The sequence below is a fragment of the Bacillus rossius genome, chromosome 15 (genome assembly GCF_032445375.1).
Source record: "Bacillus rossius redtenbacheri isolate Brsri chromosome 15, Brsri_v3, whole genome shotgun sequence".
Classification (NCBI taxonomy): Eukaryota; Metazoa; Arthropoda; class Insecta; order Phasmatodea; family Bacillidae; genus Bacillus; species Bacillus rossius.
This window is the reverse complement of record NC_086342.1, coordinates 26970543-26994180: the sequence shown is the minus strand read 5'-3', so window position 1 is coordinate 26994180 and position 23638 is coordinate 26970543. Positions and strand designations below refer to the sequence as shown.

Below are 23638 nucleotides of genomic sequence, written 5' to 3'. Positions count from 1 at the left end.
GCTAACTGTGGCGAATTATTTCAACCAAAGTTCACAAGACCAAAGGGAAACATCACAGTACTATTAACTGTTTAACACTGAGCAGTTTTTTAATAAAATTCCTTGTCCAAAATCAGGTCCAAAGAATGTTTTTTTTTAATCATTTTCCTAGTCTTTTTCGCTTTTATCAGAACCGTTTCATTATATAGTTTAAATTTTCGGTCTGCTAAACAAATGATTACTAAACAGTCGACGTAGCTGCTCCGGCAGCGAATTCTACTGGCGGGTGCGGAAACTACGTCAAGAATATGTAGTTGAAAACACTATTTTCGTACGTTTTTCACGCTCGCACATTATTTAAAGGGATTTTAATTTAAATTTCGTGTCCAAATTTCGAATTATGGTTGTATTTGCGTCATTAGATCGCACGTATTTTTGTTCGTTAGCGATATCAGATGCTTGCACACGTCATGGTGAGTGCTGGCAGACTCACTCACTCACTCGCTTTTTTTGACGTGACGTCTAATAAATCGTTGAACGCCTGCTGCACGCACGAAAAAGTGTGCCGTTGCGCACATTGTCCCGTTACGCTCATTGTACGTTTGCGCCGCATCTATCTCTATTCCACTCGATTGGAACAACCATCGATTTGACTTTTTCGAGGCACATCAAACTTGAAACACTCCCATTCGTTACCTACTTTTCCTATCATCGTCCTATCCTTAACAGAATAACACAGATTGGAAGAAGTTAAATAGCAAACATGTATAAACGTTATAGTTACAATAATCTCTTCGTTAAAGTAACAAACATATTTGAATTAATGAGTGCAAATAAAAGTAAATTTATCAATTAAATTGTAGATTTAATTTCACTCCTTCTTTGTTTCCATACAAAATAGTGATAATTCAATAAAAATGATTCAATTTTATTCATAAAAGTATGCAATCATTGCATCCATGTTTTGTTATGACGTTGTCACGTTAAACTATCGTCCGTAAACTGACTTTACAGACAACCAATTTTTTTTTGTCTTGTTTACATTTCATCCCGTGAACCATTCTCTTTCTGCGACCCCGACGGCGACGCGCGCTCTTTCGACGCACGCCTGCCAACAAACAGTCCGCAAAATTCCCTGCGCGCGCCTGTGGCTCGGAGGCGGTTCGCTTCGCGTAAAACGTTATCCATGCCAGTGTCAGACAGTCCGTCAATCACAAATCTAGCCGCTTTGGCGGAGCCAACCATCCGTGGCATGTTCCGTCCTTGTTGTATGGTTGTACCAGCTGAAGTAACCGGCGCTGCCCGGGCTAAACACGTCAAAGTATAAGGAACATCTCTGTCGAGTTCAAAGTCTGCAGGACATACACTTGAAAAAAAACGGGAAATTTTGAATTTCAAGTCCCACTCATTGCACAGTCTTGAGGCATCTTGGCTACGCATAAGAAAAAAACCGGGGACGCCAATATTCAGGTTCAAATTTGTGGGAAGGCAGGTAACCCCTTGGCAAGACGTGATGGACGCACAAATCGAAAGCTGGTTATAGACTCTTGGCAACGCCATCTGTTGAAGAAGTTCTAAACGAAACTGTTATCGCCGCCTTTAGTTCGCTAGCAGCGGCGAGCTTCACTTAGCGGACGGGCTTCGCCAACGATAAGGATAGGTGGTTGCCATACCTTACTGTATGACGACAATGCCAGTCCAAACTGTCACAACCCAACCATCGAAACAACATGCACTGACACGTAGTCTTCCATAAGCTACTGGAAATAAAATATAACTAGTATTCTTTTTTGACGTGACAACGTCTAATAAATCGATGAACGCCGGCTGCACGCACGAAAAAGGATGACTCATTGTCCCGTTACGCTCATTGTACGCTTGCGCCGCATCTATCTCTCTTCCACTCGATTGAAACAACCATCGATTTCACTTTTTCGAGGCACATTAAACTTCAAACACTCCCATTCGTTTCCTACTTTTCCTATCATCGTCCTATCCTTAACAGAATAACACAGATTGGAAGAAGTTAAATAGCAAACATGTGTAAACGTTATAGTTAAAATAATCTCTTCGTTAAAATAATAAACATATTTGAATTAATGAGGGCAAATAAAAGTAAATTTATAAATTACATTGTAGATTTCATTTCACTCCTTCTTTGTATAAAAGTTATAGTTAAAATAATCTGTTCCTTAAAGTAATAAACATATTTGAATTAATGAGTGCAAATAAAAGTAAATTTATCAATTAAATTGTTGAATTAATTTCACTCCTCTGTATCCATACAAAATAGTGTTAATTCAAAAAAATGATTCAATTTTATTCTAAAATTATGCAATCATTTCATCAATGTTTTGTTATGACGTTGTCACGTTTAACTATCGTCCGTAAACCGACTTTACAGACAACCAATTTTTATCAACGTCTGCTCTTTAAACGTTCTCTCTCATTAAATTTGCTCCGCTGCATGAACATAATAATCAACAAATTTTTTTAAAAAATATCCATCTCTCACCAGAAGTATAACATACCTTCGCAAACCTCAAAATGATTGGTGGAGGAGTAGGTGGTTTATATAAATCAATTAATGTCCTTCAATGTTCAATATATATCAGTTGAAATCTATGAGTTGTCTTAATATTTACTTGGGGGAATTCGTAACTCTTTCAACACTTGCTTGTCGTATTTATGTACGAGGTATTTACTCCTTTTATTTTTTCTTAACTGAACAAAGTCTTTTATTATCAGTATCTAATAAGTCTAAGTTCAGCACCCAATACAGGATGTCTGGTGAAAGATTATATTAATGGCGTTTCTTAAAAATAATTAACACTAGGTTTCAAAAAACTAACTTCTGTTTTAAATAACAAAGTGCTTATATTATTCTACCCAACATTTTTTTTAAACATTTACATTGATTGGCTTAAAGGAAGGGATCACGTAATACGTACTCATTAAACAACTTATTGTGCGACCAAGTTCAAGATACGGGATATCAAAACCTTTAACATCTTTAAATCTTTCTAACACATATTTCACCGTAGATCCTCATTTTATCACCGCATCAAGTGCGTAGACCTGGAATAAATACCTTACTTACACATAGTTTGACTTTTACTCACTACCACCATTATATTTGGGGAGATAAATGGTGTTTTCCGTCATTTACTAGCAAACACAACGACTAAACTCACTCGACAGGAAAAAAAACCGAGCAAACATTCTAAATTGAATCAGAGATTTAAAACAATAGAATGATTGTCCTGCTGAGTGGTAGATCAGTGGAATTCATAATAAATCTCCGATAACGGTGGTAATGTTTTCTAAAGAAGAAAAATCAATCAAATAACTGACAAGTCAGAGAACACTATCCGCTGAAAAAAAAATATCTGCATACATTCACATACGTACACAAGGGGAGGAGGAAGAAAGAATATATCCCCTCCCTCTAAAACCTGAAAAAAATTTCATTCCCAAGCAAACAGTGGGAAAAGTGGTACTGCCACTTCCCCCTCCCCCTTTTTTTTTACATTCAAACGAAATGAAATTCTGCGTACACTCTCGTGTTCCTATATTCAAAATTTTTAACCCTTTCATTCCCATTAACCTAAAATCTATTTTAATTAAGGTTTTCTTAATGAAATAAATAAAACATATAATTATATTAAGATGATTTACAAAAACAATAATTGTAATATGACAAAATAATAATAAAATTTACTATCATAGCAGCAAAAGTGTCTACTAGAATGTGCCCCATGACCCACACACTCAATGTCTGTAGAAACTCAATTTATCATTCGGACATAAATGGTACACTACAGTGTACGTATAAACTGATCGTCAAGTTTCCAATAAAATTTTACTAATTTATTGAAGCAGTTTTAACTATTTAAAAATTATTTTTTGTATTGAAGCCATAGTGACGTGGATTGACCGTGGTGTATTGGCAAGAAAAAACCCGCCACATCTCTCGTCTGGAGTAGTTTCGGAAACCATGAAATCCCGGGATTCGGAGAATCGAACCGGCTTGCTCCGTTAGTTTACGTTACGTTTTACGTTCCGCCGACCGCACGCGTATTGCAAGTCCCGGCGACGCGACGTGCAGGCGTGTTTCGGAGAGCTGACACGAGGACGTGTTTCGAAAAAAAAAAAACCACCCCGCGAACCACGACGCGAACCGCGCGGGAACAAACCGAGAACGTAACGAGAAACCGTCGCATCGGGCGGCATTTATGCGGGACAGCGTTCACGCTCTGACGGAGTGATTTCAACCGCCCCGCGACGAATATTAAATAGCGTGTCCATTTTTTTTTTCCCATCAGAGACGAACCACATTTCGCAGCCGGCGTCGCGGTCAACAATCATGTTCCAGGGGCGCATCGCGTGACAGCCGTAGCGCGCGCGAGCCTGGCTGTGCTCGCTCCGGGGCCGCATTGTTTTGTGATACCCGAAGGCAAGGAGCATATAACTAAACAGATACTTCACTCCAAGCTTGCACCCAATTTCTTTTTCTTTTTTCCCCTCTGAAAATAGGGAAGCCTTATTTTCACAGACGAGAGAGCCAAACGCCCGATCGTGCATCTTCGGTTTTTTTTTTTTTGTTCATTCTAAATAAATATGGCGGTGTTGATAAAAGGATACTAATGGTCCATTAGGTTAGGTTACCTACATTATAAATACTTTGAAACATTGTGGACGGTTGATTTGGTTAGGATAGCTACATTAAAGATACTGTGAAATCATGTAAACTTCGGGGAACTTCGGACGTGGCTCTCTCGTCTGTGAAATGAAGGCTTCCCCTGAAAATAGCTTCAAACGATTCAGACACTACCAACCAAACAGCACAAAATTAATTAATGTAGTTATGCCCTGAACGTTATCAGGATCTAGGGAAATTTTCATAATTCGTTGGGGCTCAGGATCTAGGGCGTAGTTTTACGCTTAAATTACAAATTGCGTAATTGCACTTCCACTGTCTCGATATTCAAGAAAAATCAAGGAGTTTAGTAAAGTTTTACTAGATATTAAATGATAAGTTCGTTGCGGATGATTATTAATAATGTCAGGTTAGCATATTTGTTTCATGATAACCATCGCGATATTTACTAACATTAATGCCCATGTAATACAATGCACATTAATTTGGTTATTTTAGAATGGTGGCTACAAATTATATATATATATACATAACTGGTGTGTATATATATATATATAGTAATGTACTAGACTATATATATATACACACATATTTCATCACATTTCATATTTCATATTTCATTCACATATTTTCATTCATATTTCATCCTCCCTCATTACCACAAATACAACCACGTAAACGTTTGAGTTGAAATACAAACATTTATGTTTCATTTTCTGTTGACATGCGTGTGATTTTAATGTCACAGTTACCCATGGAAGTTTACAGATCCACACTCTACTAATTGGGGAAAGAGCCAGTGTGTCAACACAGGTGGCGCTGCAAAATGAGAAAACAACAAAGCAGTACTTGCACATGCGCTTATCTCAAACTGTTTTGAGTTACTGTTTAATTGTGGCCTTGAACCAACCCGCTATAACGCTTATAGATGATGCTATTATAATTTTATAACAGGGACCATTTTTTATGGACACACTGAACTACGTTGGTGAATAGGTTGAAACAGCTTCACGCGGTAGAAACTCACATGGTTCCAATTAGTTCACACAGCTCCAAAGAGATTTGACGGATAATGTGTTTGAACCACTCCAATTTAAAAAAAAAGTTGGTTCCTCAAATTGGTTTTCTTAACTGAACGCCACAGTTTTATTATTGAACTTCGCTCATTTTCCAGTGAGCCCAACATTGTAATGAAAAATCGTCAATGTATCGTTCCGTAGCGGAGCGCGGGTACATCAGCTAGTAGCACAGACTGTCCATAAAAGAATGTCTCAGTTTCAATGGTGTATTATAACAAGTTTAATTTAGGCTGTTTTACCACAAATCGTACATAAAACTGAAGGTAAACTAACCTAGTTTTTCTTCCAAATATTCAATATGTGCTCCATTAGCTATACGGCACACGTCCAACCTAAAGTTACATTCTTCCCGCACTTTTGTTAACACGTCCGGAGTAATGGAAGCAATAGACTCTTGAATTCTGTGTTTGGATTCTGGCAAATCATTAGGTAGCGGCGGAACATAGACACGATCTTCCATAAAGCCCTAAAGGAAAAAAAATCACATAATCTGACTTTATAGTATGTAGAACCTGTAACCGGTATGGACGTATGTGTAAACGTGTTCTGTAAAACCTTCCAAACGGTCGACTTTGGCAACTGAAGTTCAAGACTTTCTTTCCGAACAGATGTGTTAGAATCACGCAGGTAAGATGCTCTGACACGATCAACATCCTGTACAGACTCTTTTGGTCGTCCCGTGCTTTTCCCTTTACAAACACATCCAGTCGTCTCTAGTTGCCCGTACCAAGAGATGGCGAACCTTTATTGGTGAACGTGCCATTTTTTTATGAGAAAAAAATGTGGCTGTGACGTGCCATTAAAGGATTTTGACTTAGTGATAATTATAATGATTTAAAAAAACCTTAAAAATTCTTAATCTGCAACTCGAAATTTTTACAGCAATCGAAATTTTTACTATTTTATGTTTATTCAAATTAAAGAAAATGTTATATAAGGTTAGTACTTTTTTACTTTGAGCGATCAAGTACATTATTTTCTTTATTTATTGGCATGCCCGAATAATTTTGTAACTTGCCATTGGTTCGCTATCCGTAACCTATACCATTGGTGGGTGTTTTTTTTTTCCGCATGGGGGATATCAACTAAAATTTCAACAAAACACAAGTTGAACTGAAAATACGGATTCACTCTTAGCAAATCGCAGAACACCAAACGCTTTACGCTCAGGGGGTCGCCATTTTGCGTAGGTGGCGCTGCAAGCGAGAAAACAACAAAGCAGTACTTATCTAAAAAACTGTTTGATTTACTCTTCAATTGTGATCCTGAACCAAAATCTCTTCAACGCATAAAGTTGATACTTAAAAAAAAATTATAACTGGGACATTATTTTATAGACGTGCTGTATAGTTCCATAACTGAGCACTGGTACACCAGCCAGAAGTGTATTAATTCGCCAGGCAAGGCGATCAAGGTTACAGAGGAAGAGAACACGCAGGGAAATCTAATGGCGCATCTTAATGACAGCACGCACGTCGCATTCGACTCTACAACATATATCGCATCCTCAAAGCCCCCCCCCCCCCCCTTTTCTATACGCCAGACGCAGTTACCTCGCGGGCGCTTTGGGAATCGGAAGCCTGTCATTATCAACTGCCCTCTGTTATCCACTTCTCTGTCGTGAACGTGTTGTGTGGAACATGACGAGTTAACCTATGTTCACATACGACACGCGTGCTTTTAATTGATCGGTAACACAAGTTAGAACACGCCTTACATCAGCTAATTTCCTTGTCGAAATTGTGTGCCGTTTGACACAAAGAAGTCACTGATTTTTGTTTATCAAAAATGAAATATACCAAACTATATATTTGATATAACGTAGTCATATCAGGGAGATTTAAGTCACGACATACTCCCATCTAAACGATGGTAGAACTTTTTCATTAACTTCGTTGTCAAAAAATAATTGTTTTATGAATATTGAAGCTTAAAAAAATTGATACATATTTGTCTGACTTAAATTATATTAATGCCATTAAGTTGCTAGAATATTTGACTGGATTTGATTTGGAAAGTTTCCGTTCTGCATGCCATTTAATTTTCATTCAAAACATGTAAAAAAAAAATTACGACTCAGATAGCTTAAAATGCAAACATTAGACTATTAGTATTAGAGTTTTAATACGTTTAAGAATATGAAAGTCTGCAAAAAAAAAAACATCGTTTCGATTGATTATCAAATAATGATCGGGAAGTTGGAATGATATCTTAAACGTCGACACTTTTCTTAGCAAACATTAAAGTTTTTCTAGGGCATTCTTCCCCATTGGGGTCAGTTCTTCTCCATTTATCTCATACTAGTTGCCCGACACGGCTTCGCACGGCTATACTAATGGAAAAAAATTAAGCCACATCTCCCATTTACAGTAATGGTAAATAAAATAAATTCAGTGAAAATTTATTACAATGCTGTATAATGTACCGGAGAGAAAATGAATAGCACCGACGGTTTCCCGACTCGTGCACGCAACGTACAACTGATGTACCCGTACTTCGCTACGGCAGTCTACAGGCAGATCACTCTTGCGCCGCTCTTTATACATTCCCCTCCTTGTGGGTACGCCACTGCCACGCAATGCCCGTTGCCATGGAGACACAGAAGGCATGAACAATGCAAAATCCTGTTCTCATGCAGACAAAGTACCCACTGTTGCCTGGTTTTAATCACCCATGGGATCTAATTTTCGGAAAATGTCATCCTGCGTAACATAAGGAACATTACTGTGAAGTTTCAAGTCTGTAAAATATATATACTTGAAAAAAAGGGCAATTTTTGATATTTAAAGTACTCGCAAAATTTAAACGGTGATGAGGACTGTACTAACAATGAAATAGTCGTTGCCATAGAGACGAATGAAGCATCAACAAAGCAACAGCCGTTGCCATGGTGATTTCCTACCACACACTGGAAATTTTGATATATTACGCCCCCGAAACTCCCCTTGGGATCGGATTTCCTTAGAATCCGTTCTTAGTGAGCGTCTACATCACAAAATGAGTAACTATGCTATATTTCAAGTCAATCGGGTGTATACTTAGAGATCTCGTGATGAGTGAGTCAGTGAGTGGTATTTCGCTTAATAAACTTCTAGCGCATGCGGCATTGTCAACACACACTTCGTACGTGTACTGCGTGTTGTATCTAACCTCCTCCAACGCATTTGATTCTAAATTGGACTTTTAGTAAGGATCCCTAATGTTATTGATAATATAATATAACCTATAGCCTTCCTCGATAAATGTACTATCCAACATTGAAAGAATTTTTTAAATCGAACTAGTGGTTCCTGAGATAAGCGCGTTCAAACAAACAAACAAACAAACAAACAAACTCTTCAGCTTTATAATATTAGTATAGATTTAGGGCTTTCTCTTCACCTCAAAAAAATATCAAGCAACCTGCGTCATTTCTTATTTCAGCTGCGTAGCAGGATCGTGGTCTGAAGTTCGGTCTTCTTCAAATGACCCTGTTCCTCTGTTACAGTCTCTAAAGATCCTTCGTTTCGTAATACAAACCCAATTAATTTTACAGTAACGTCCCGACTCCACTGCTTGTCTCAAAGCCGGCTATACTCTGTCCTCTGTGTCATGCGACTTCTCTCCAATCGTCAGGTTGTCAAAAGAATAATTAATAATGTTCGCAGGCTTTCACGTCCATTGTCTGCAGTGGCTTGGCTTCTAGGTTGTAGCCGTGTCCTTGGCGAATAACTCACCGACGTTTCGGTCGACATTGCAGTCGCCATCATCAGGTAACTGCTCCCGGATGATGGCGACTGCAATTTCGACTGGAACGTCGGTGAATTATTCGGCAAGGACGCGGGTACAGAACAGAAGCCAAGCCACTGTCAAAATAGTTACCAAGTGTGTACGTATCACTCCGGCTTTCCTGTTATCTCATTAGTGAAGCTGTCAAATTCTGTAAACAATCGTGTGTCGCTTTGCAAGTGATATTTGGGAAGCGGGTACCTTGTACTGTTACTACTTTCGGGGAACCGTCGAATTGGATAAGTGGTCACTACTCCTCACTACCGGAGCTAGTGAGCACAACTTGAAAGCAAAGTTGGGAACAGCGTCAAAATTGTTTCAAATATTTATTTTTAAAAATTTAACCGAACTTGAGAAATCCACGTATCGCATATATGTAAAGCACTGTTCCAGCTGCTCTCGACAGCAAAAAATTTAAAATGCCTTAAACAAAGTTGACGAAGGCCAGTAATTATCTTAGCAGTGTTTAACTTTGTCACGATAATTTTACTGACCAATTCAAATATAACTCTATTTACTGTATTTTGGGTTTTATGTCTTATACAAATTACCATAAATACTTACAAATCTAAAATTAAGTAATAATATCGTGTTAGCGCGCACCTAGGCTAAACAGCTATAAAACAAAACTTCAAAAATATAACAGTATAAAGGCAAAAAAAATTTGGAATAACAACTACGATCTCGTAACGTTAAGACTACGTAAATTTACAAAGGCTACTAAAAACAAATAAAAGTTCATTATCGCCCTGGCTTCAAGTTCATTATCACAGACCCAATTTTACGCGGCACGTGCGTAGTTTAATTTTAATTAACCTTCCCTAATTTTCACAGCCTGCTCCTTCGTTCCGCCAAAAAAGAAAAAAAAAACAAAAAAAGTCTATAAAAACAGGTATACAACGTCTTAAAAAAAAAAATTCTTGAGGGAAACGCAACTTTTCGTTTAAAAAGTTACAACGCGATTAACTGTTTCATAACCGGCCAGAGTATCCATCATATAACTGGAAAAATTAAGTTCGTTGAGCGGACACAACGGTTAGTGATGACGCAAATGAATTAATGGCGGAGCCTTGATTTAAAGGTGCGGTGACTTACTTTGGTGGTCCGATGGGAAGGCAGGCGCCATAAAGTTTGTTTCGTGCACTCCGAACCGAATGCGTGGCGACTCCAAGCGCACGCACGGACACGCACAGAACCCTTCACGGACACGCACAGAACTCTTCACGGACATTGACGGACTGCAACGCACTCGCCCGGCGCGGCGGCCCGACCCGACTGCGCCTCACGACCCAGAGTGGACTCGCGCGCGGCTGATACACTCCCGTTGAAAATGCACCAGATCGACCTCCGTAGCTCAGTCGCGACTTCCACCGGCTCAACGGTGCGAGGGGTTCCGGGTTCGAGTCCCGCGTGAGGCGCGGGTGTTCATCTACGTACGGCGATTATGATCGATGATGTGATCATGAAAAAAAAAAATTGGTCGTCTGTAAAGTAGGTTTACGGTCGACAGTTTAACATGACAACGTCATAACAAAACATTGATGAAATGATTGCATACTTTTATGAATAAAATTGAATCATTTTTATTGAATTATCACTATTTTGTATGGATACAAAGAAGGAGTGAAATGAAATCTACAATTTATTTGATAAATTTACTTTTATTTGCACTCATTAATTCAAATATGTTTATTACTTTAACGAACAGATTGTTTTAACTATAACTTTTATACATGTTTGCTATTTAACTTCTTCCAATCTGTGTTATTCTGTTAAGGATAGGACGATGATAGGAAAAGTAGGAAACGAATGGGAGTGTTTCAAGTTTAATGTGCCGCGAAAAAGTCAAATCGATGGTTGTTCGAATTGAGTAGAAGAGAGATAGATGCGGCGCAAGCGTACAATGAGCGTAACGGGACACAGCGTAACGGGACATTTTTTCGTGCGTGCAGCCGGCGTTCATCGATTTATTAGACGTTGTCACGTCAAAAAATTATATTTTATTGTTCGTGATGTTTGAACTGATAAAGTGATTAATCTACAGGGCCTCGTATATTACACAATTTAATAAAAAAAATCATAAATTAACCATGCATAATATTAATATTGAAAAATTTATAAAAGCAAACCTGAGTGCTACATTTGTTATTTTTTTTTACGGTAACTAACTATATTTGTGCAAAACGTTACATAACACAACACACAAAAAGCTCAAAGTTTTCATCGGCGAATATTAGTCTTCAATGGTTTAAAGCTCCGCAACATTATCCTAGCTTCATATAAGACGTGAAGCTTTGCATCACAACCGGAGCTTCAAATGAAACGAATATCAAATATCCTGGCGAAGTCAAATCGAATACTAAAACGAGCTTCAATTGATTCGCTTATTCGAAGCTTCGCACGGGCTTACGAGTTTCGACTAGTAACATTCTTTTAACGCTTAGAGGTCAGTCGGCCGGAAGCCATTATATTGAAATATTGGAGAAACGACTGTGTGCTAAATGACTTTCTCGTTTAAATGAATTTCAGTTGAGTGCCATCTGTCAGCTGCCCGTTTGTAAAGTCAAGACGTTTTCCCAGGGAGATAAATTTTCGGGGTTATGTTCGAATTGCTGTCTGTCAAACATTTCTCGGCCTACTGCCACGAATCCTATTTTTAACCATATCAAAATGACACTGAATTTACGGCCTCCACTTACCCGGGACTCGAACCCAGACCTCCCCGTCGCACCGAACAGCCGGCATTCACCCAAATGCGCTTTGCCTTGATCCGCCAAGTTTAAGCTGTTCAAGGTCGTGCTTTCAGGAGCAACCATTAGACTACTTGCACACACACCGATTTTGGACGGCCGGTAAAATATCGGTCGATATTTTACCGGTGGAGTGCTGCCTACACACACGCCGGACTTTTACCGGTCAAACGAGCAGTTGTTTGATTATCGTGGTCGAGTGAAGTAGATTCCAAAAAATAATTAATGCATCCCAAACGAGTTGTAATGTGGTTGCTGTACCGTCGTATCAAGCGCCGTAGGATTAAGCGGAAGAACTTCGGCGTGATGGGAGTAAATTTTTTAACTTCTTCAGAATGTCGCAATCCAACGCCAGAATACTAAAATGAGAAATTCCATTCCATCACAAGAAAGGCTTGCTCTTACGTTAAGGAAAGTAAAGTTTCATTACGAAACTATCAGGTACATATACCTGATAGTTTTGTAATGCAAGTGCTGGATGTACTCATTAAATAAATAAAGACGTGCACTTATTTTCAATTATTTACTTAAAAATAGAAAGTTCCTTAACATTAAAGTATCGCATTTTGTTTTTAAAGTATACAACTCAATATTATTTTAACATATGTTATGTAAAACCTGTATAGCCCAAATGATAGGGAACAAATAAACTAACATGTTATTTATTTCTATTAATATTTTTTTTGCTATTTGTTGTATATTTAAGATTTAAAGAAAACATGATTGAAATGCATATAAAAGTAAAAATATAGCCCATGTATGAACTCAAAACACATCTGTTCATCTTGGAAACTTAGCCTAATCATAAACATTACTTTTATATTACTTAAAAAACTGTTTTTTTTCCCCGGTAAATTCTAAGGTTATATCCATACATCTAACTGTAAATGATTCGGAGAGACTTTACCATTTCTTTGTGACGTTGCAACTCCAAATAGTTATCTCAGATGGTAATAGGTAGTGTCGGTAACTCATTTCCCTATGATAATTATACATAAATATAGTTTAAAAAACTAAAAAATATGCTTTAAAAGAATATCAAACTAAAAAGTTAAAAATAAATATAGTTAAAAAAACTAAAAAAACATGCTTTTAAAGAATATCAAACTAAAAAGTTAAAAATAAATATAGTTTAAAAAACTAAAGAAACATGCTTTTAAAGATTATCAAACTAAAAAGTAAAAAATAATTTTAAAATTTAATTTATGACAATAGTATATAAGCAATACTAGTATAAATGAGAAAAAAGCATGGGGCGCTTAATATACAAAAAATATGGCACAAAGCGCCTCAAGATTTTTTCTCATTTATACTAGTATTGCTTATATACTATTGTCATAAATTAAATTTTAAAATTATTTTTTACTTTTTAGTTTGATAATCTTTAAAAGCATGTTTCTTTAGTTTTTTAAACTACCTATACCTATTTATTTAATGTTAGGTGCGCCGGCTCCACTTTTCTTGCATTCTTTCAGCTTTCTCTTTTGTCCCACAAAAATGGTCTTCCTTCCACTAGCGAAATAAGTATATCATTGTCTATATCGTAATCCATTGCAAACGTATACAAATCTCACTGCCGAACCACTATTTTATATTTTAGTCCTATACGCGCAAAGTCAACGGTATGGCGAGAAGGCACAGCAGAACTGAGGAGGGAGGACGGCCGGTAAATAATCGGTGAGTGTGCAAGCTCCGGTCTGAACACGCGCGCCACTGTAATCCCGGCACCGGCCCGGCGCCGGTGGTCCACAGTGGCAGTGGCCGGCTGCTAACCGGCTTTTTTCCGGCGCCGGCCCGTGGTCGGCCAGTGTGCAAGCTCCAATGCCCTCCAAAGGTTCACTACTGGAATGTGGACGGCTGATATTTTACCGGCCGTCCAAAATCGGTGTGTGTGCAAGTAGCCTTACAAGTCACTGCCGTGTTTCATTAGATGAACCGAGGTATGTTTGCGTATGTTAACGGGGCTCTATGAATCTACTACGCTCTCGTTAGTTCATAACTTTTTTGACGTGACAACGTCTAATAAATCGATGAACGCCGGCTGCACGCACGATAAAGTGTCCCGTTACGCACATTGTCCCGTTACGCTGTGTCCCGTTACGCTCATTGTACGCTTGCGCCGCATCTATCTCTCTTCCATTCGATTGGAACAACCATCGATTTGACTTTTTCGAGGCACATTAAACTTGAAACACTCCCATTCGTTTCCTACTTTTCCTATCATCGTCCTATCCTTAACAGAATAAAACAGATTGAAAGAAGTTAAATAGCAAACATGTATAAAAGTTATAGTTAAAATAATCTCTTCGTTAAAGTAATAAACATATTTGAATTAATGAGTGCAAATAAAAGTAAATGTATCAATTAAATTGTAGATTTTATTTCACTCCTTTGTATTCATACAAAATAGTAATAATTCAATAACAATTATTCAATTTTATTCATAAAAGTATGCAATCATTTCATCAATGTTTTGTTATGACGTCACGTTAAACTATCGTCCGTAAACCGACTTTACAGACAACCATTTTTTTTTTCTTTTTCCCAATCTGATATGGGGCTTCTGGGGCTAGTTTCGAGGGGAAGTTAAATTCTGTGGGGCGGACCAAGGGCTGGCGGGAAGTCTCGTGGAAGGAGCTCGAAGCACAGCGGGGGAAGTGGTCGTACATCCGACGAGGTTGTAGATGCGTCCATCAAGTCTTGAGGAACCCGGCTACCTGGGCACACACATGATGTGCAGAGCTCCAGGATAAAAACCACGCAGTTTGAGAACAGCTGAAGATATCCGAGTGAGTCGGCCTCAGTGGCGCAGTCGATAACGCACCGGGCTACGGTGCGGGGGCTCTGGGTTCGAATCCCGGGTAAGACATGGATGTAATTTGTGTTGTCTTAATACACCAACAATCACAACTATAAATTCACAATGACTCGGGGTGACATAACAATACAACGTTAAAGGTGGGGGGGAGATGATTGGCACACTGGTGACCGTCAAAACTTGCCTGTGTGCCACCCATCTTTATGAAGAAAAAAAAATGGTGTCTGTGTACGAAAAACATGTAAGAGCTAGTCCTTTTCCGTATTTAGTTTTCAAGCTGTTTATATATATATATATATATATATATAGTTTTAAGAAGAGTGAAAATGACTACAATGCGTGGTTTCGGGATCATTTTTAGGCACGGAAAAAAAAGGTAAAGATTCTTGAAAGAACTCGTGGGACTTGCATTACACCTTCATCTACATAATGTTACGGTTACTGCTCAAGTAGCATAGTTGTCCCGTGTACGACGGGAAGACTGCACCTAGAGGCGACGCCGCGCTGGAAGCACCCGCGAGCGTCGCCCCTATGATCCCGCCTCACACACACTCACGGATACACCTCGGGAGAACTTGAGTAATTCCAGAACGGAGCGCTGATATGTGCTACGGCTTCTGCCGCGACTGCCAGGCATCGACTCTGAACTTGGCGGGACAATCCGATTAAGCTGCCGAGTTCCAGAGATGTTACTGCGAAGTCACGTGATTCAAGGGTCTCCTTCACTGTGCCGGAGTTGGTACGCTTGTCATGCATGGAAGTAAATTCACGGACTTTTGATGAGTAACATCTTAGCTCTCGGTATATGTCATTAGGTAGGAGTAATTTTCGTTGATGGAACGGAAGTTGCGTAGAACGGAAATGTGTAACCACGGTGCTGCCATCTGTGGCGGATGGCTCGAACCAAAGTTCACAAAGCCGAAGGAAACCTTTATAGTATTACCTGTTTAATGAATTTTAACAAGATGGGCAGTATTATAATAAAGTTCCTTGTCGGAAATCAGGTCCAAAGTATATTTTTTCTAATCTTTTTCCCTTTTATCGGATCGTTTCATTATACAGTTTAAATTTTCGGCCTGCTAAACAAATGTTTAAACAGTCGACGTAGCTGCTGCGGCAGCGAATTCTACCCGGCGGGTGCGGAAACTACGTCAAGAAAATGTAGTTGAAAACACTATTTGCGTAAATTTATTACGCACGGCATTATTTCAAGGAATTATACGTTAAATGACGAGTCCGAGTTTTGTATTAAACTGTATTTTCAACATGAGAACACATGAGTTTGTCCGTTATTGGCAAGTACTGAAAGACTAGCTAACATTTTTTTAATTTTTTTTTTACGAAAGGTTCTTTGTATTTCCGTATATCCGGATGTTCGTTGAAACTACGCCTGATTCCGGCTTGCGAGTTAAGTTTCCATATTATCTTTGAAAGATTTGTGCAGTGGGAGTGCATGACTTGATGTGAGCTTTTGGACATACGCCATTGCTAAGCACATGTATGTCTGTAGAAGAAAACTACAAAAAACTCAAAAGACAAAAACACAAATTAAGCAAAACATTTCTGTTGTCGACAGGATATAAACAACCCATAATATTCCATAACAGGAATATGGTCAACAAGCAAAGAAAAACAAAGAAAAATGGACTAACAGAACTAAAAAAAAAACTGATGACAGCACAAAAATATTGAACCCAAAAAAAATTCCGCACAACAGTTGAAACGAGACAAAAACACGACAAAACGAAAAGACGAAACAAACACAATAGTTTTCCAAAACAGAAGAGAACGAGAGAGAAAAAACCCACAAATGATGACAGCACAAAAATATTGAACCCCAAAAAAAAAATTCAGCACAACAGTTGAAACGAGACAAAAACACGACAAAACGAAAAGACGAAACAAACACAATCGTTTTCCAAAACAAGTGTTTCGTTTTAACGGTATACACATGGACGGAATAAATAATTTTTTGATGTAGACATACAAAGGTTTACTAAGTTTTTGTCAATGTTTCAAGCTGATAATTGTTAGTCATTATTCAAAGTAGTGAACTCAGTTCTCCGTTTATTAACACAGATTCATAGATGATTTGTAATCGTCGTTCTTCGTAAATTTAAGGTGAAAGTCTTTGCTCGTTCTTTGAATGATTTTCTCAACGGGGTAGATTGATTAAAATTATTTTGGACATACGATATTGTTATTATCACTGTATGTCATAGAGACAGCCCGAAGAACGGACACATTAATATGAATACACGAACCCACAGAAAAAACAGTCCTATCGTAAGACTAACATAATCATATAAATAATTTAATTCTTATTGGGTGAATTAATACACCAAAAATTTTGCAAATGAAACTGAAAAATTCACTTACAAAGAAAGCTTTATTATCAAACATTATTAATTAATTTGAGAATCTTTTTTCAAACGTTTTGGCCACATCTCACCATTTTTCACTTTTATGCCCACTTAGGACATGGGAATAAGCGTATCCTAACTTCGTTAAATTTTAATGAGGCATATTATTTTATTAATTAATAGCTGCTCCCGCGAATTTGGCGCGTTGACACAATAATTCACACATAACCTTTTTTATATATACTAAAGGTTGACATTTATTGTACGTACACTAAACTAAAAATTGTAAACTAAAAATTTTGTTTTGCTTTCAGGAGTAAGCGCATAAAATTATTATAAATCACTCAAAAACGTGCTGATAATTCACCTCTTATTCCCGAGTTGACGACAACACTGAACTAACTTTAAAAATAATTACACTATTTATTTTAACCCTATAATAAAAAAAGGAAAATTATTATACTTTTCTATTTGATTTTATTATGTAATTATCATAGCTTTTGAGTTAAATTATTTCGTACAGATAGACAAATAATTTAACTTCTGTTTTGGTTTAGGTATCCAACTTGCAAAAAAAAGGGGGGGGGGAATGCACCTAATAATTAAATATGATGATAAAGGACACTTTAATTTTATTTATTTGTATTAATGTATTGATTTCACTTTGTGATTCTCTTTAGCTCGTTTCTCTCGAGACGGCTAAGTTTTCGTTTGAGAGACTGATAGAACTGAAAATGTATTTTGAGCAAGTTTCTATCAGCTGTTTAAGTACATCTGGTCCTTTTATAAGCATATCTATTGGTATGCCTATTCATGTAATATTTTGTGTTGGCAAGCCAATAAAAAATGGTTAATACATGGAAAAACATGATTAATTTCATTTTTTATCATTTTATTTATGTTTAAATTATACTAGCTTTTTGTTTGAAAATATCGAGAGAACGCGGAAAAAGAAAGCAATTTCAGGCATAATCTTACCGCCTTAAATTCAGCTTACGTCTTTATCGTTTGGGGCGTAGGAACGTAGTAAACATATTTTTATATATCGAAATACACATATTTATACTCATATTTATTGAGATAAAATCTATCCAAAAAGGGTCTTTAATTTTACAGTAGCTATGATAGTTTTTTTTTTATTTAGTAAAAGCTTTGGATTTTTTTCCCCTAATGTTTATGTTGCAATAAACAGCAGATATAATTTGCTTGGTGACCACGCACAAACTTTACAAACGCAAAGAATGTTATTTTCTGAAGAAAATGATGTCCCCTGAAAATTAACAAAAAAAGGCACGAAAGGATGTTCCATCATTAACATTCAAAACATTCCTTTGTAATAATGAAGAAATTAATTGTAAGTTTTGAACTGTCCTAATTTTTCCCATCGATTTTTTTTTTTACAGTTTTTGGGACTTGTGCCACCGTCCTAATCCCCCTAAAGTCACAGTAAATACGCTATTTTATGTTGTTTTTACCTCTATATTGCATGGACGTTATAGAACCTGGAAAGGAATGTTTCGTGATTTAATTCAGGTCTTATTTTATTTTTCGTGGTGTGGCTTGCGATGACGTTCAATTTTCAAACGTTTGGTGGTGCAAATAAAATTAATTTCCGCTTATAAATAGGTAATGGAGAACGTTATAGATTATCTGCACATGACTACATATTGCCTGTAAACGGAATTATTTCATAATTACATATTGCCTGTAAACGTAATTCTTTCATCATTACATATTGCCTGTAAACGGAATTCTTTCATCATTACATATTGCCTGTAAACGGAATTCTTTCATCATTATAACAATTTCAATCTCCTATGCAACGCTTGTAATGCGTCATGTACAGTATACTTGATTAATTTTCATCTTGAAAAGGGTATTTTCATAATTTAATAATTACATTGAAATCCGTCATAAGGTCGTTTGCATATGGCTTTGGCCTGTAATTTGCCTCAAGTGTTTATGTGTTTCTTTCACTTTATTAATTGTACCTGATTTTTTTTTTATGTAACATGTAACAAAAGATAAGTGAGCTCTGCGCATCCGCGTGGAAGTTTGGGCGACAGATAGGTCACGTAGGACACCAAAATCCATTCTCTAAAAATAAAGGACTGGCCATGTCCTATCTGACGATTTAGAAGCGTAGTTGTGCACTAAGAATACCGTTAGGTTACAGTGTGGCATATTCAAGACCTAAAAACTTATTTTTGTGTCTTAGAATACCGGCCTTAAACTCACTTTTGGGTCAATGCTTTACGAACCGAAAGTACCCTATTTCCAACATCCAATTTGGCTTGCCCGGTAATAGTTCGGTAATAGTAGTATCAGCTACCACTAAAATTTATTTATAGTAAATAGCGTGTATATTACTTACACTTGTCGGAATCATACAAAATGTCTTCGTTTCTAATAGTTAAATAGTTTCACGTCATTGATAAATAATCATTATGCTGTGTTCAAGGTTCGGTGAAATTATTCACAAAAAACAGTAGATGGAAAGTTGGACAGTGTTTAATCAACCACAGACCTGTTGTATGGTATACTGGAGAAGCTAGCGTTGTCAGCGGCAATATCTCACACATTTCTTTATTATCTGTGTGTGCCGCGTGTTAAAATTGTTTGTGAATTGTTAATTTGTGCTTCGAAGGTTTGTGGACTTGTTTTTGTTTAACCTTGTGTTTTTTTGTCTTCGAGTAAAGTGGTATGTTCCGTCTCGTGGTGCCCCAATTGTAATGCTGGATGTGACTGTTTTGGCTGTGTTCTCCTTGCAATTTGGTAAGTTTTTTAAATATTTTACCAATTTTTTTAAACTATTCTATACACAGTTAATTAAATGGGACGATTGTTGATTCATAAAACAACATCATGTGGCTGCTCTTGTGACAAATGAACCAAAAAAATTGTATATGCTGAATATATGAGATCAGATTTTTGTCCGATGTTCGTCAAATCATTACAAAGAAAAATAAAAGATTTTTTGCTCCAACAAAGTGATTGTTTGTACAAGGTGAAACAAAAATATAGTTCCTGTAAATTGTATATTTTTGGATGAACTAGATTTTATAGGAAACAAAATTTATTTTCTTATACTCAGAATATATCTAATTTACTTTTAAAAATGACAATTTTGGAAGGATACATTTTTTCTTACTACTTATAAACTTTAATTAATGTTTTTATTGATGTTTGTCATCCTTGTCGAAAATTAAAAAAGACTCCTTGGACAGCTACCATAGATAAATATTTATCTAAGATTATTCACCATAGACTTTTATTGACGTGATAACGTATTATAAATCGATGAACGCCGGCTGCACGCACGAAAAAGCATGACTCATTGTCACGTTCCGCCTGAGCCGAGCATGCAAGAACCGTCCAACAACCGTGCGAGAAAATCTTCTGTAATATCAAACAGGTTAAGGCGGGATTTTTAAAAGCAGCAATTTAAAAAATTTGATTTATTTGGCCAATTTCGTCATTTCAAATTAACAATTTATTGACATTGATTTGATTTCATTTTATTTCTATAACTAATTGTTCATGATTCTATTTAACCAAATTATTTAAATTAAATTTGCAAAAACTGTAAATAATATTTGAAAATTAAAAATTATGCAATTTTTCATCAATGTTTTCTTATGACGTTATCACTTAAAATTATCGTCCGTAAACCGACTTTACAGACAGCCCCTTTTTTTCAAAATTAACTAAGATTATAGGTTTCATTGTGTAAAAAATAACGTTTCACCGAAGCAAACAAACTTTTTTGTGAGTGCGATTTCTTTGTAGATAAATGCTATAAATGGTTTAAGGTAATTGCATATTAGGTTAAATTTTTAAATAATAATTTGTTTTTTTGACGGGTTTTATTTAATTAACAATACATTTGATAATCAATTTGTGTTAAACTGCTTATATTAAACAAGACATATTAATGGTTTTACATGTAAAATAACTAATTCGAAACTATTGGGCTGTGAGTTGTATAATTTAACCTTCCGTAATAAATTTGTTGTGTATAGCACTGTCTCGAAAATATTCATCCTGTCGTAGTATTTATGCTCGCTTGTAAATACTTTCTTTCTGGCATTCGCACTGACAATATTTTTTTATTGTGGTTACTATTAAATTTGCTGTTGTCATTTCACATTCCAAAATATACATTGGTTAATTCGAACCTTTATCTAGGAACTCACAAACCAAATATTTGGTGATTACAAAAGAGTAATTTTTTTAGACACTGGCACATAGTTTTATAATGACTTCTAAATGATTTTCTTCGTCACCATGAGTTTTTTTTCCCAAAGCTTTTTGGATGGGACTTTCCTCAAATGACCACAAATTCTTTTTTTTTTTTTTTTCAGTTTTATTGGAAATCTAATTTATTCAATTAGGCAGTTAATCAAAACGCAAATATTATCTTTTCAAGAAAACTTTTAAATTGGTCACAAGTTATAACTCATTTTCCACCTCCAACTACCCTAACATGGAAATACTTAATTATTAAAACATTTCTAAAAAACAATTTTTTTTACTGCAAACGACTGGAAACTATCTGTGTTTTGAGTAAATTGATGCAATTTTCTTTTTTAAATTTAGAATGACAAAAGATACTATTCTGGTGAATGAACAACACTTAATATAATATAACACTAATGAAAACTTTTAAAAATTATTTAAACTTTATACTGTGTAAATAATTTTTCTGTCTAGCCTTGTAAACTGTAATACGAAAAGTTGTATTTGTAACATTTTTTTCCCCCAACTAAGATCAAGTGCAGTCAGTTAAGTAACTTTTGTAATTCTTCAAAGTATTGGTAATATGTGAAGTTGTCGGTACCAGGTACTGGCATTTTCAAATGCTTCTCTTGAAAATCCTGATGACCTTTTCTCGTCACAGCCTTCCTTCATCGCTGAAATCCCGTATAAAAAATTATATAAGGTCTTCTCCGAGGCTGTGGAGTGCCGCGGTCAATTTAGAGTTTAAATTTTACGCTCAGTTGCGCTGGGGGTTCTTCCTGTGAGAGAGAGAGAGAGAGAAATAGAGAGAGATAGAGAGAGTTACTACTTTAACGATCGTGAAACCTAGCTACTTATGCGCTCATCTTCTAGGCTCGTAATTTTGTGAGATTTTTCATCCCCCACTATTTCGCTTCACTTTAACTCGCTGTAACGCCAATGTTTTTTTTAAGAGGATTAACCCCGTGTCCGAATTAAAGTACGCGTTGTGTACTTGCGATTTTGCGTACTTCGCTTGCCTTTGTGGCGTACTTGACGAGTTCGGACGGGTTTAGGGTATGGCCTCTTTAAAAAAGGCATTAGCCAGCCAAACAGATTGCTTGCATGATTTTTCTAAACAAATAAATTTTATTGGAAAAACAACTATGTTAAGTAATTTTTAATACGTTGTTAGTGTCAAGTGAACTAACGGTAATTTAATTTATGATTACAAACTCGTTTCGTAGTTAAGATTAGTTAGTATGTGCACGTATTTGTTTAAACTTCGTTAAAATGAAACAAGTTTGTACACTTAGTTTATTAATGCCAGTCATATTTTAAGTGAAAACAATTTTTAAAATCTATAATTACTTCTTTTTTTCAAAATGGCGGGGTTTCTTTAACTCGAAGTGCGCGAGAAGTACACACTTTTGTTTACTTGCATACTAGCATACTTCACTCGCAGTTCGGAAAGTCCTTGTGATGTCACGTCCGTGGACGAGTACGCATACGTATAAGTATACTAGGGATGTCCGTAAAGTAAGTACCGTTTGGTCTTTAAAAATAATAAACTCGCGAGAAAAAGTTTTTATTGGCAGTTTTAGTTTACTACATATCTACATCACATTTTCACATCATTCCAAGCACTTTTCTTTACGCTGCATCAGTATATTTTAACCTTCTAGGTTTACGGATTCGAGTCTCACTTCAGGCATGCATGTTTTTTAAACTATTTCGCATTATTCACCATTTAAGCCCTTTTATATAATGCGGTGCCAGTCTCTGAAGAAAAAAATAATTACATTTTGTTTCTCGTATGTTACAAATCATTTGATATGAATTAAAGTCAAAATTTGGCAGATTCATTCAGTTTGGGTTCTGGGTGATGAAAAATTACATTCATAGTGGAATATAAAATAATAACAACACTAACCAATCAAAAGTAATCTTTTACCTGTAAATAAATTCAAACGGTAAACAAGTTTGTATTTGTAATTGTATAA

At 36.4% G+C, this 23638-nt stretch overlaps 2 protein-coding genes across 2 annotated transcripts in view; one reads left to right on the top strand and one right to left on the bottom strand.

Annotated features, from left to right (window-relative positions):
* Nucleotides 1-10782, bottom strand: part of LOC134539682 (DNA ligase 3) — a 454246-nt gene extending 443464 nt beyond the window's left edge. The window contains exon 1 of the mRNA XM_063381877.1: nt 10582-10782. Coding sequence (XP_063237947.1) covers nt 10582-10717 — 136 coding nt within the window. The 5' untranslated portion in view covers nt 10718-10782. The remainder of the gene's footprint in view (nt 1-10581) is intronic.
* LOC134539684 (orcokinin peptides type A-like) overlaps nt 1-23638 on the top strand; it is a 140366-nt gene that overhangs the window by 77063 nt on the left and 39665 nt on the right. The window lies entirely within an intron of this gene.